This window comes from Tachysurus fulvidraco, chromosome 7, assembly GCF_022655615.1.
Source record: "Tachysurus fulvidraco isolate hzauxx_2018 chromosome 7, HZAU_PFXX_2.0, whole genome shotgun sequence".
NCBI classification, from domain to species: domain Eukaryota; kingdom Metazoa; phylum Chordata; class Actinopteri; order Siluriformes; family Bagridae; genus Tachysurus; species Tachysurus fulvidraco.
In genome coordinates, this window is record NC_062524.1 from 18,454,555 (window position 1) to 18,466,927 (window position 12,373).

Here is a 12,373-nt window from a genome sequence, read left to right on the forward strand (position 1 = left end):
CCAGCTGTTCCTACCACTTTATAACGGAACTGCGACCATAACAGTTTCACTTCCAGAAAACACAGACACATACGTGTGCTCACACACACACACACACATACCCTTCACATCCTTCTAACACACCTTTTCTTTGCTCCAACCTTCTTATTTCTGCTGAGTTGTAATTCACTCTTGATTTACCCCTCACAGAACACACATACACAGGCTGAGATTTTTAAAAGACTTTTATCACTAATCCTCTATTTGAGATTTTTATATCCATACAAACATTTTGAGTAGCAGGAACAGGAACGATGACTTGCCTATCCATCAGATGCCTCGTGATTAGCTGGTTCTTTACTCTTCCTGTTTCTGCTTGGCCTTGAGCCAAGATACTGTTTTTGTATCTGTGTGTGTGTGTGTGTGGATGAGGAAGTGTGTGTATGAGATTTGGTTTAGTTCTGCTGACTCGTCGGTTATTCAGTCATCACACTCAGTCACATGCTTTTACAATGCATCTTTCGGAACAGACGATGAAACTTGCAGGTACTAATTGTGTGTTTGAGTTTGTATGTGTGTCAGTATGTGTCTGTGTGTATGTGTGTGTGGAAGAGAGATGCATGTGAGTGATTGCGATCTTGTAAACCTGGAAAGATTACTTATTGCTGACCTTTACACTCTCTCTTTTTTATACTGACATGACCCTGAGAAGTGTGTGTGTGTGTGTGTGTATCTGAGGGCTAAAGAACGAGCACTGTGTTTTAACGTGTATCTGCATTTATTCCATGTTAAGATACCATGTTTTTATAACCTTGGCACAAATTACTAAGCAACCTAACCTCCTCACACACTCAGAAATGTCAGCGTCCGGCTCGCTGATAAATCTCAGCAAACACCTCAAATAAATTTCAACTGCACTTAATACTAATCTGCCGAACAGTGCAAATTCTTATCAGCAACAGAAATTGTTTTACCAACTAATATAATAGGAATTTAGAAATTTTAACCTTTGGACATTTTTCTATTTTCTGCTGCTGTGTCAGGAGAAATGGAGACCAGGGGATTTGGGCATTTAGAGGATTTTTTCCATTCTGAAGAATGCAGGTCTGTGAGGCTTAGCTGGTGTTATTAGGCAGCTTTAATTTGGGAACAGGATTTTAATTTGTGTGTGTGTGTGTGTGTGTGTGTGTGTGTGTGTGTGTGTGTGTGTGTGTGTGTGTGTGTGTGTGTGTGTGTGTGTGTGTGTGTGTGTAGTGGTAAGGGGTCAAGAGAATGAGTTTCATTATATTATAGTTGTGAATCACGAAAGCTGTTGATTTATGAAGTTGTTTTTACGAGTGTAGAATCAGCAGGAAGTGAAGAATTTGAGGGAGGAAAAAAGAAAAAACACTGCAGAGTAAAATACTACAGAGCAAAATACTACAGAGTAACAATAAACTTGAGTTAAAAGTTAAAGGAGTAATCAAGAAAATTATCCAATAAAGGAAAGTACTGTTACCTGGCTAGCTAACAAGTGTAGTGTGCTACGTTTGCTAGCTAGCTCATGCTGATTCATACATGTTATAAATTCAATGGAACACTGAAGGGGCCGCTCTGTTTAATTCATACTGTAAAGCATAAGAAAAAATCATACATAATTTGTAAATCCTTATTGTGCCATTTCCTTTGAAGCATGATTTAAAATGAGCTTTGGTCTTATTAAAGAAATTGAGACTGTTTGTAAGTATGTGATCATAGGAGCGTATTTCACAGACATTGCAAAACATAAGTCTAAACAAATAATTAAATGTTTGATGTGTCATTGCTTAACACAGAAAAATCATAATCATTGGTAAAAGTTTGTAGTATAAGAAACAGCTTCTATGGTTTTATAAGAAAAATCAATTCGGGTACTAACTATAACAATAGTTGCTAATTAAATGTTTCTCTTTCATCAGACTCCAGCTCTGATTGGATGCTTATGTCAGAATGACAGCAGAAGACTCCGCCTCTGCCGTCGCCATGAGTAACTCTAGCCCATCCTCCAAACCAAACCCTGCCAACAATCATGCAATCCTCCATGGATCCATTCCCGATGGTGTTGCTGGAGCCCCCAACGAAGCAGCCCTTTTGGCTTTGATGGAGCGCACAGGATACAAGATGGTTCAAGAGAACGGACAACGCAAATACGGCCCACCCCCCGGGTGGCAAGGACAGTCCCCTCCACGTGGCTGTGAGATCTTTGTGGGCAAGATCCCTCGTGACGTTTATGAAGATGAGTTGGTGCCGGTGTTTGAGTCAGTGGGCAGGATCTATGAGATGCGCCTGATGATGGACTTTGATGGCAAAAACCGTGGCTATGCCTTTGTCATGTACACACAGAAACATGAGGCTAAACGTGCCGTGAGGGAGCTAAACAACTACGAGGTGCGCCCTGGACGATTGCTGGGAGTCTGCTCAAGTGTAGACAACTGCCGCCTGTTTATTGGTGGAATCCCCAAAACCAAGAAGCGAGAGGAGATTCTGGAGGAAGTCTCCAAAGTGACAGAAGGTGTGCTGGATGTGATTGTATATGCGAGTGCTGCAGACAAAATGAAGAATCGTGGCTTTGCTTTCGTAGAGTATGAGTCCCATCGTGCAGCTGCCATGGCTAGGAGGAAACTCATGCCTGGACGCATTCAGGTAAGAAACCATATATGCAAACTAGCTTGTGAACACCTCTGATAATAATATTATGTGTCTCCAGTAGGTGAAACCTGTTACCATAGACTCTAGTGAATAAGATTTAAAAAATAACATGTCTGATGGCTCCGGTGTCTGGGGATGGTATGCATTGTAAGCCAGACCTCTACACAAACGTTCCATCCAGAGTGTTTTATATGACCTTAACTTTTTTTGTACACAGCTCTGGGGTCACCAAATTGCCGTCGACTGGGCAGAACCAGAAATTGACGTTGATGAGGACATCATGGAAACAGTGAAGATCCTCTATGTGCGCAATTTGATGATTGAGACCAGCGAGGAGACCCTTCGCAAGATCTTCAGCCAGTTCAACCCGGGTTGCGTCGAACGAGTAAAGAAGATCCGCGACTATGCTTTCGTGCACTTTACTGGCCGGGACGATGCTGTGGTGGCTATGGATCACCTGAACGGTACAGAAATTGAGGGCTCATGCATTGAGGTGACGTTGGCCAAGCCTGTAGACAAGGAGCAGTACACTCGCTACCAGAAAGCATCCAAGGGATCCGTGACCAGTAGTGAAAGTACTCAGCAAAATTATGTGTATCAATGTGATCCCTACACCCTTGCCTACTACAGCTATCCTTACAACACTCTCATTGGACCCAACAGAGACTACTTCATCAAAGGTTGGAGGCATTTCCTTGTTCTCTCTTTTTGCCTTATAGTGTGAAAATCTGATCCATCAGGGTGATCCTGAACATTTTGTTGGTTAATCAGTGGCAAAAATGCCGTACCATTTTAGAACAATCACTGAATAACTCGAGAAACTCTTGCCTATTGCTTAATGACTCGAATATCATAAGGTTTCAAAGGTTTATGCTGTTACTGAGCTTCCTGTGTCTGGCAGTATGAATCCACCAGCCTACATTTGCCAGGAAATCACATGAGCGATTATATCCAGTTACCAGAATGACCTTTCCTTTAACATATGTCAGGTTTACTTTCATTATTGGTCATTATTGGTGTTTAAAAATGGTGTAAGATTAGAGTATTTCTTTAACAAAAGTTCGAGGCTGGTTGATTTTCTTTTGTTACATGGAGCTAAGAAACAGCTATGATCCTGAGATGGTATGATAAAGAATCTGGTTCTCTTGGGGGAAATCTAAAGCATTTCCAGATACTAATCACAAATTATTGACCCCCATGTTGTTGTTCTTGTCCTTGTGAAATCTTTTGTTTGGTTGGGTTGAGCAGAGAGCTTGATTTCACACCAAGGTGCATTCCTCAATCTTTGATGCCAAACTGGCCATTCTCCATGTGAATGAAAATCAAATCTCTCCCCTATCATATAACATTTTAACACATATTCAGCTACACCTTCTATTCACTTCAATTCACATCATTCCTCTTCATTATCTGCTTCATCCTGGTCTGAGACATGGTACTCTCCCAAGCAAAAATACTCCCAAGAATTTCTCACAATAGAACAAAGCATAATGACGCATACCACAACAAGAATAGATCTCATATATTCATATATATATATATATAAAATCAATGCACCATATATATGCCACTAGATGTCACTCTTATATTTTTTGTCAGAAACAAACAGCGCCCTCTATGTGTGAGTGTCTGAAGAACGTCCCCTGTTATTTGTATTTCAAGCAGGTACTGTACGAGGCCGTGGCCGTGCTGGAGCCGCTAACAGAGGCCCAGGGCCCCGTGGCTCGTACCTTGGTGGCTATTCCGCCGGTCGAGGCATTTACAGCCGCTACCATGAAGGAAAGTCCAAGGTCCCGGAAAAACCATATGAGCTCATGCCCAGTCTGGATCTTGCAGCTGTTAATACAGTGGGCATTAAGCCTGGCACAAGTCAGTGTGAGACTTTAAAACACACACACACAGACACACACACACTCAGTCAGTCAAACCTGTCATTCTTCTCAGCTCTCTCAATTCCAAAGCACAGAGGCAGACATTAGATTAGACCAATTTTGGACGTTGATCTAAAAACCAAAAACAACAAATAAATAAAAAGCAAAAACTAAATACAAACTTGAGACGTATCTCGGAGAGAACTTGTCTGGCTCTGTTGCTCCCTAGTGGAATAGGGTTGAGTAGAGAAACACAAACTCTTAACAATGCACCTACACGTTTCAGATTTTCCCGATCTTTCAAAATAATATTACATTTTGCTCAATCTCTTCTCAAAAGAAACGTGTTTGAAGCTAATCACTTTTCCATACTGTTGTGAAATCAGCAGATCTTTCATTCTCTCGCTCTCTCTTTTTTTTGTGGAGAATTTTTAATCCCTCTGAGCTTTTCTATTCTAACACCTTCTCTGACGTCGGTTAAACCTGCTGATCCTAAATCAAAATTAACCCCAGGAATGAAAAGACTTTTTGTTTGCTGAAACAATGGGGGACCGTATGTTTGTGTGTGTGTGTGTGTGTGTGTGTGTGTGTGTGTGTGTGTGTGTGTGTGTGTGTGTGTGTGTGTGTGTGTTAATCTTAAGCCAAGTCACTTGCCATAACTAAGAACAGGTTATGTAGGTCTGAACTACTTTTCTTTTATTTTCTAGCGCACCCCTCCCCCCCCCTCTCTCTCCCCCCCACTTTAATGTCCTTTTTGTATTATTCCCGGCACTCTGTATTCCATACCACCTTTACATCATGTTTTACACAAGGACCTTTTTTTATAATGTATCATATAATAATAATGTGCCAATAAACGGGGGAGGACAAATCCTAATTATACAAAGGATCATTTCCGTTGTTCAAAACTTTATATAACTACAATATAAAATGCACAGTGATGTTACACAATCGTAAGCGTCGTTCTGTCCATAGAATATCCTATGGACGTCCTTTTCAGTTTTTTTGCCTAGCAACAAAAGCAGCAGACTATATTACACGGAGGAAAAATTTTATTTGCAAACATCGTTCATAATAAATTAATCAATTGAATCAAGTTTTTATTATTTTTTTTTAGTTTCCTTACAGTATCGTTTGTTTTTTTTTACTGTTATTATTTTTTTAGAACAAATGCCTTGATAAAAGTACCTGATAAAAGTCTTTTTGTTAATGTTTCCGCATAGTTGTACTAATTAAAAAAAACGTTCCAAATACATTAATTACCATAAGCTCAGATGATTATAGACAAAATATGAATTTAAATAAATGTAATCTGTTTGTTTTTGGTTTCCGAGTTACTGATCCTGATCTGTCCACCCCTGATATTAAAGTGATCTTATATCTTAGTGTTTCTATGTAGAATTCTGTTTATAAAATTGTTTGTGTGTGTGTGTGTGTGTGTGTGTGTGTGTGTGTGTGTGTGTGTGTGTGTGTGTGTGTGTGTGTGTGTGTGTGTGTGTGTGTGTGTGTGCAGTGACTCTGCCAGCCCTCGGTGCGCAGTACCCCACTATGTTCTCTGCTGCACCTGCTGCTACTAAACTGGTGGAGGAAGGAAAAATGCACCCAGTGGAGCATTTGATCAACCCCCTCGCTCTTCAGCACGATCACTCTGCTGCTCCCTCGACCGCTGCCGTCATTCCTGCCGTCTCGACACCTCCGCCCTATCAGGTACGGCACTAAAACAACACACAGCTCTGATTGTAATGTTTACTAAAGCTGGACCAACAGCGAGATATTCAGTCGGTGCTCTAGGACAAAACGTTTGAGCGACTGAGGTGTTTTTTTTCTCTTTGTTTTGTTATTATTTAATAAGGTGTGGCCACCAGTAATAATTAACTGGAGTATGACGTTCCATGACATATTAAGTCCTGGGCTCATGTTACACAGTTAGAAAGTTGGCTACAACTTCGGTGGCTTGTGGCCACACCTATCATATATATATGATAAGATATATATGATAAGGTGTCATTTTCTCACCTACTGAAAGTATTTCTTGTTGTCCATACAAGTATTACCTGTACATAACCATCTGATAAAAGCGACGTTGCAGCCGTTTTCCTTGGTCAAACCAGGTCAGCAGGATATCTACAGCTGTAATCGAGCAGTGATCCGAAGTACATCAGTGTCACTGATCTGTTATGTGTGTGTCAGCATAAGGGCTTGGAATATTTTCCATGATAAGCCTCTCCAACCATTCTTACAAAATGCACGGTTACTATGAAGTAATTCAAACCAGTACAACCAACATGATACAGGAGCGTGCTCATAAATTAAAATTTTTATTACTTTAATAACAACATTATTGGAGTGCTGTTAGAGTAAATGATAAGGGATCATTCATATGGTGTAATGCAGCTCATCACAAACAGGGTGAATGTTACTAAAAAAGAATGTTACTGAAAAGCACCCCTGAGGTTGGTAATGATCATGGTTCTGAACGTGCATTAAACAAATATCAATTACGAATGTGAATCCTTTTTTCCCCCTGTTTTTGTCTCAGGGCCGTCCTATCACTCCTGTGTACGCCGTGGCTCACAATATCCAGAGGATCCCTGCTGCGGCTGCTGGTCTGTACGGTGCGAGCTACATGCCCTTTGCTGCTCACACCAACTCAGCCGCCCTGGCAGCGCTGCAGAAGAATGCAGCAGTGGCAGCTGCTACGTATGGAGGTTATGCTGGCTACATACCCCAAACTTTCCCCACTGCCACCTTCCAAGTGCCTATCCACGATGTGTACCAGACCTACTGAGACGCATCATGCCTTTCACCCGAGACACAGTGCAACATCTATGAAGGCTACTGACTGATCAAAATCCCCCAAAACATACACACACACACACACACACACACACACACACACACACACACACACACACGTATATGTATATATATATATATGTTGTATACATACATATATACAAGGGTAACACTTTCTATGAAACTCTAATAATGTCTCATAAAGCTCTAATAATGTTCTATGCATAATATATTGACAGCATGATAATTCTAAGAAACGGCATGCACATAATCCTAAAGGAAATGTATTTTTTTTCCTCACCATAAAAACATGTAAAATGTCCTCAATGGCTGCATCCCAGTTGATGTACACACTATGCACTTACACTATGCACTATGTACTCTAACATCTACTGATAAATTTTAGTAGGGTCATATCATGTCAAATGGAGCTGGAAGCATAAGCCATTTCCCAGTTGACAGTAAATAATGTCAATGTACTAAGTGGATTGGCTAAGATAAATTGCCCCTAGATATTTGAGTGGTTAATGTGTGTGTGTGTGTGTGTGTGTGTGTGTGTGTGTGTGTGTGTGTGTGTGTGTGTGTGTGTGTGTGTGTGTGTGTGTGTGTGTGTGTGTGTCTGCAGGGTGTGTGTAGATAGACTCCGGATATGCCGCGGATAAAGCGGTTACTGAAGATGAACCAGACAAACATTATTAGAGCGTTATGATGCATTGTTGGCATTTTGTACTGTACAAAACAAACATAGAAAAGTGTGACCAAATACAACGCCCTATGGACTGTTGTGTATTTTAATACTGGTAAAGATTGTGTCTCAGATGCACAAGATCTTGAGATCTTCCAAACCTGATGAATGGAGACTAGATGTCTATTAGGAAATGCACCGATCCTGACTCACTTAACACTGACTGTAGAACTACTACCTAAGACGCCTGATTGAATCTCCATGGACCAGCAGCTAACTGACATGGATCACATGGAAAGCACCAGTTGTGGCCTGCTGATATCAGTGTGTGTGCTACTTGTTTTCGAAGAGAAAACCTTAATCCTTATTACATGTCTACTGATGCAGTCTCATCTCAAGCTCCATGTCCCGCCTTCTTGGACAAGAGTCACCTGTCAGTCAAAGATGCAAGGTGACTATTTATAGGGCTGACTTAAAGTGCCTTAAGCTAATGCATTACATCATAAAACACAACCATCACTCATTTATTACAACCAACCAATGGCCGACTGATTCTGATTCTGTGTGCCTTAAGCACCAAGTGCTAGGATGTAGCTTGTCCAGCCGTTTAATATGCAGGATAAAAGGAAAATGTGTACACAAGAGAAGCATTATATTGCTGTGAGAGTCCTTTAACGCAAAGAATTTAAGACCTCCGAAGCACTTAAGTCAGCAAAACTGCATCATTAAACTCACCATCCTTTCTAAATTCTACTTTACTGAACTCTTTACATCCAGAACCTTCTGGAACCTTCGTCCTGTCTCTGTGGCTGTGAAGAATACCGAAGGAAGAATTTCTGTTTGCTCCCAACACGAAATACAGCATGTTTGCAAATTTCTGTAAAAGAAAAAAAAGAAAAAGAGAAAAAAGATTAAAATAGAGAAACATAAGGAAAAAAAACATGCAAAACTGCTGAGCAGGGACCTAAGTGACCACTGAAGGATAATTTTATAGACATGTTTTGATGTTTGAACACACAAATGGGATTCCAAGTGTGTGTGTTTTATTTTTATTTTATTTTATTTTATTTTATTATTAGTATTTTTTTTTTGCTGTTTCATATCCTAACCACTAGGTTGCCTGAGTAATAATAATAATAATAATATCTGACTAATACTTGTAGATCGTTTTGCCTGATATTTTTCTTTCCTTTAACTTTATTGTTGGTGGCACATTTTACTTAACTGTCATTTGAAGGTTTTCAGATTTCAGATTTTATATTGTGATTTGAGAATTTGAGAGCTGTTTGTTTTTATAAATCCTAAAGTTGGAGACGAAGACAAAATAACTTAAAAATAAAAACGCAACACGGGAACAGAGAGGATTTCAAGCCACCATGTGGAAGTACACATACACTCCATAGCCTTAATATAATAAATTTAATCTCTTAGAAACAAACTGCAATACCTCCTTATATACAAATATTTTAAAAACTCCTCTTAGTCCAGATGAAGGCTTTTATTTGTAGGGCTGATTTGCTGTGTTGGATTTGCAGGGTGGCTTTTTTGTGAAATATAAAAATGAGACTGAAGAACAGTAACTGTTCAGATCGAGCAGCACACACTTGTTAGAGATAAATATGCAAAACTCCTGATAAAAAACTGATTACTACAAGGCTGCTCGCCATGAAGTAAGCTTCTTGAAATCTATTTCCTGGACACTTTGCTCGTGGTACAGGAACCTGAACATGGAGGTGACTGATATTACAGTGTCCTTTAGTCTCTCCTTCATAGACACACTGGTGTCATTTGTGACATGTATCTTTTGGCAAATTTATTTTTTCCACCTGTTCCTGATAAAAATATTACATTTGAGACCATGTATTATACATGGCATTCTATGACATATTAACTTGTGTTCTCAAGTTACCTCAATATATCATCCCATGGCCTTTCTTATGAAAAAAAGAAAGAATAATAATAACCACCATGTCATGTCAGAGGCTTTGTATTTCCCTGCCTATGTTCCCGGAACATTAACTTGAGTCAGTGCCCAGTTTAGCAGAACTACTTGTGTTTTTTTGTGTATGTATGACAGATATTCTTTTTGTATTTCCTAAAATGAACAAACATGTACAAGGGCTTTTCTTCATAATGTACATTTTTTGTTTCATAAATATTATTACATGCATTCATATTGTTTCAGTCAAAATCCACCACCCTGGAATGGATGGGACTAGATACAATATCATACCTTTAAACCACTCCAGACTCCCTGACTCCATCCATCCATCCATCCATCCATCCAAACAATCACAATGCTACCACCACCATGCTTTACTTGATGGTATGCAAAGCATCCTCATTCTGTCTGTAAAGATTTGTAAACGGCCAAGTGCTAGAATTCTGTCTGTCAGTTCAAAGTGCTTGTACACTCCATGACTCAAAAGGGAATCAAGATTCCAGCATACAAGTGGACAAGACTGAAGTCCAACAGTATCAACTGTTGCTCAGTTTGAGCTTATCGTTAGTTATTGGATGAGAATAAGAAATTCTTAGTGATTACAGCAGCAGTGTTTTAACAAGACATCTTGATAGTTGTTATATTCAAAGTGTTCTTACAGTGACGTTCAGGTGGTTTTTGGCTCTACCCCAAGTGTTTGGGATATTCTCTAAGATAATGAATGTTAAGAATTTATCCAGCAATCGTCTTTGTTTTAATAGAAACCTTTTGGATTTATTGATGTCTGGCCTTTGACTGAACTATTCTAACACAGTTAGGATCACTCCGCTGTAACATTTTACCAGGATGCTTAGGTTCATTGTTTTCCTAAATGATGAAAAGAATCGCTGCATCCCAGTGCTACCACCACCAATGCTTCAATGATGCAATGCACAATGTTTGGTTTCCTCTAGACATAAAGTACAAGTTTAAAGTCGCCAGAGCCGAGAACCTTGCTCTACATCTTAGCTTAGTCTCCAACATGCTACTTAGATAACTCTTTGATATCTTTTTGATGACTCTATTTTGAGGTATTAGTGCCTTGATCAATTATTAGAACACCGGTAAAGCATAAAATGTGTATTTGTGTGAACATCAAGAGGCCACCTTGTCTATTTATAACAACCGTGTTACATCATTAACACACACAACGTCACAACTCTCTCTACCATATTAAGGGTGAAGGATTTCCTCGTCTTTTTTTATGTCAAGCTGTTTTTTTGCTTTTAGCTTATTATTATTTTGACAGATTGTGTTTTATTAAGTTTAACTATGTTGTTAAGACTGAGTCACACTGGTGATGCAACAATCCCTGCATACACACACACACACACACACACACACACACACACACACACACACACACACACACACACACACACACACACACACACACATTAACCCTAACCTCTAAACTTGATGAAGCCCCCGTGTGTGTGTTGTGTACACAGATATAAGATCATGAACGCGCTTTTGTACGTTTGTGTGTTTTGACTTTTTAAGAAGACTTTCCCTTTTCAAATGCGTCTTTTTGCCTTTACTAGAATCTTTTATTATGACGGAAAACCATCAGGATATATTTAATATATACAATACATTGTTCTGTGTATGAAGTAAGAAGAAATCCTATAATATATTTCAAGTGAATGTTTTTCTCTTCCTTTATATGCACCTGTTTATTGTAACTTTTTTTTTTTTTTGGAAGCTGTTAACTGTTTTGCCAAAGTGTTCTGTAGTACTAAAGAAAAAAAAAGAAAAAATAACTATTTTTATGTTTTCTTTCTTTTGTTTTGTTTTGTTTTTTTGTTATATTAGATATATTAGATACAGCTGGCCAGTTTTAACTAAATGTGGACCCAAAGGTGTCACGCATTCAAGTTGCTTTGTATCGCGATCATTTCATTAACACTAAGTAGTTTTTTAAGAAACTTTTTTGTTGTTGTTGCTAAACTAAACGAACAAAACATCACTGGTTGAAGAGACTGTCTTCAGATATTCCTTTATGAAGATGTTTTCTATCACGCTATATTTGTAATAGGCTTGGCATTATTGTAGGCTATTTATAGTGGTTTATTAGTTTGAATAAAGCATTTTCAAAAAAAAAGAAATGAGTCCTGTATTGTGATTTCTTGCCTATACACCATCCTTGGGCCTTCTGAGATATGTCTCTAAAGGCTTTGCATGTTTGGATCCTGATATGTTTTGTTCAGAGTCAGATTCTTTATAGGATTAACATCTGGGTATTAACTGAACTCTTGGCAGGACACCTAATGCTTAGGTAAAGCTCTGACTATTCTAGTACCTTATAGTACCGTATATATAGAAATTTCCCCATTTTGGGACGAATATAGGTATATCTTATCTATCCATTTCACTCTTAGCCTCACACTGATT

General features: G+C 39.0%; 1 protein-coding gene across 8 annotated transcripts in view; it reads left to right on the plus strand.

Moving 5' to 3' along the window:
* rbm47 (RNA binding motif protein 47) overlaps positions 1-11,376 on the plus strand; it is a 31,790-nt gene extending 20,414 nt beyond the window's left edge. For 3 of the 8 annotated variants that reach the window (XM_047815793.1, XM_047815794.1, XM_047815792.1), the window contains exons 2-6: positions 1,917-2,640; positions 2,864-3,326; positions 4,309-4,521; positions 6,031-6,224; positions 7,057-11,376. In XM_047815793.1, the coding sequence (XP_047671749.1) occupies positions 1,948-2,640; positions 2,864-3,326; positions 4,309-4,521; positions 6,031-6,224; positions 7,057-7,305 (1,812 nt within the window). In that variant the 5' untranslated portion in view covers positions 1,917-1,947 and the 3' untranslated portion in view covers positions 7,306-11,376. Of the gene's footprint in view, positions 1-388; positions 526-1,916; positions 2,641-2,863; positions 3,327-4,308; positions 4,522-6,030; positions 6,225-7,056 lie in introns of those variants that run through there. The other 5 variants (XM_047815795.1, XM_047815796.1, XM_047815797.1 and 2 more) reach the window with 5 other exon arrangements.
* Positions 11,377-12,373: the final 997 nt, after the last annotated feature.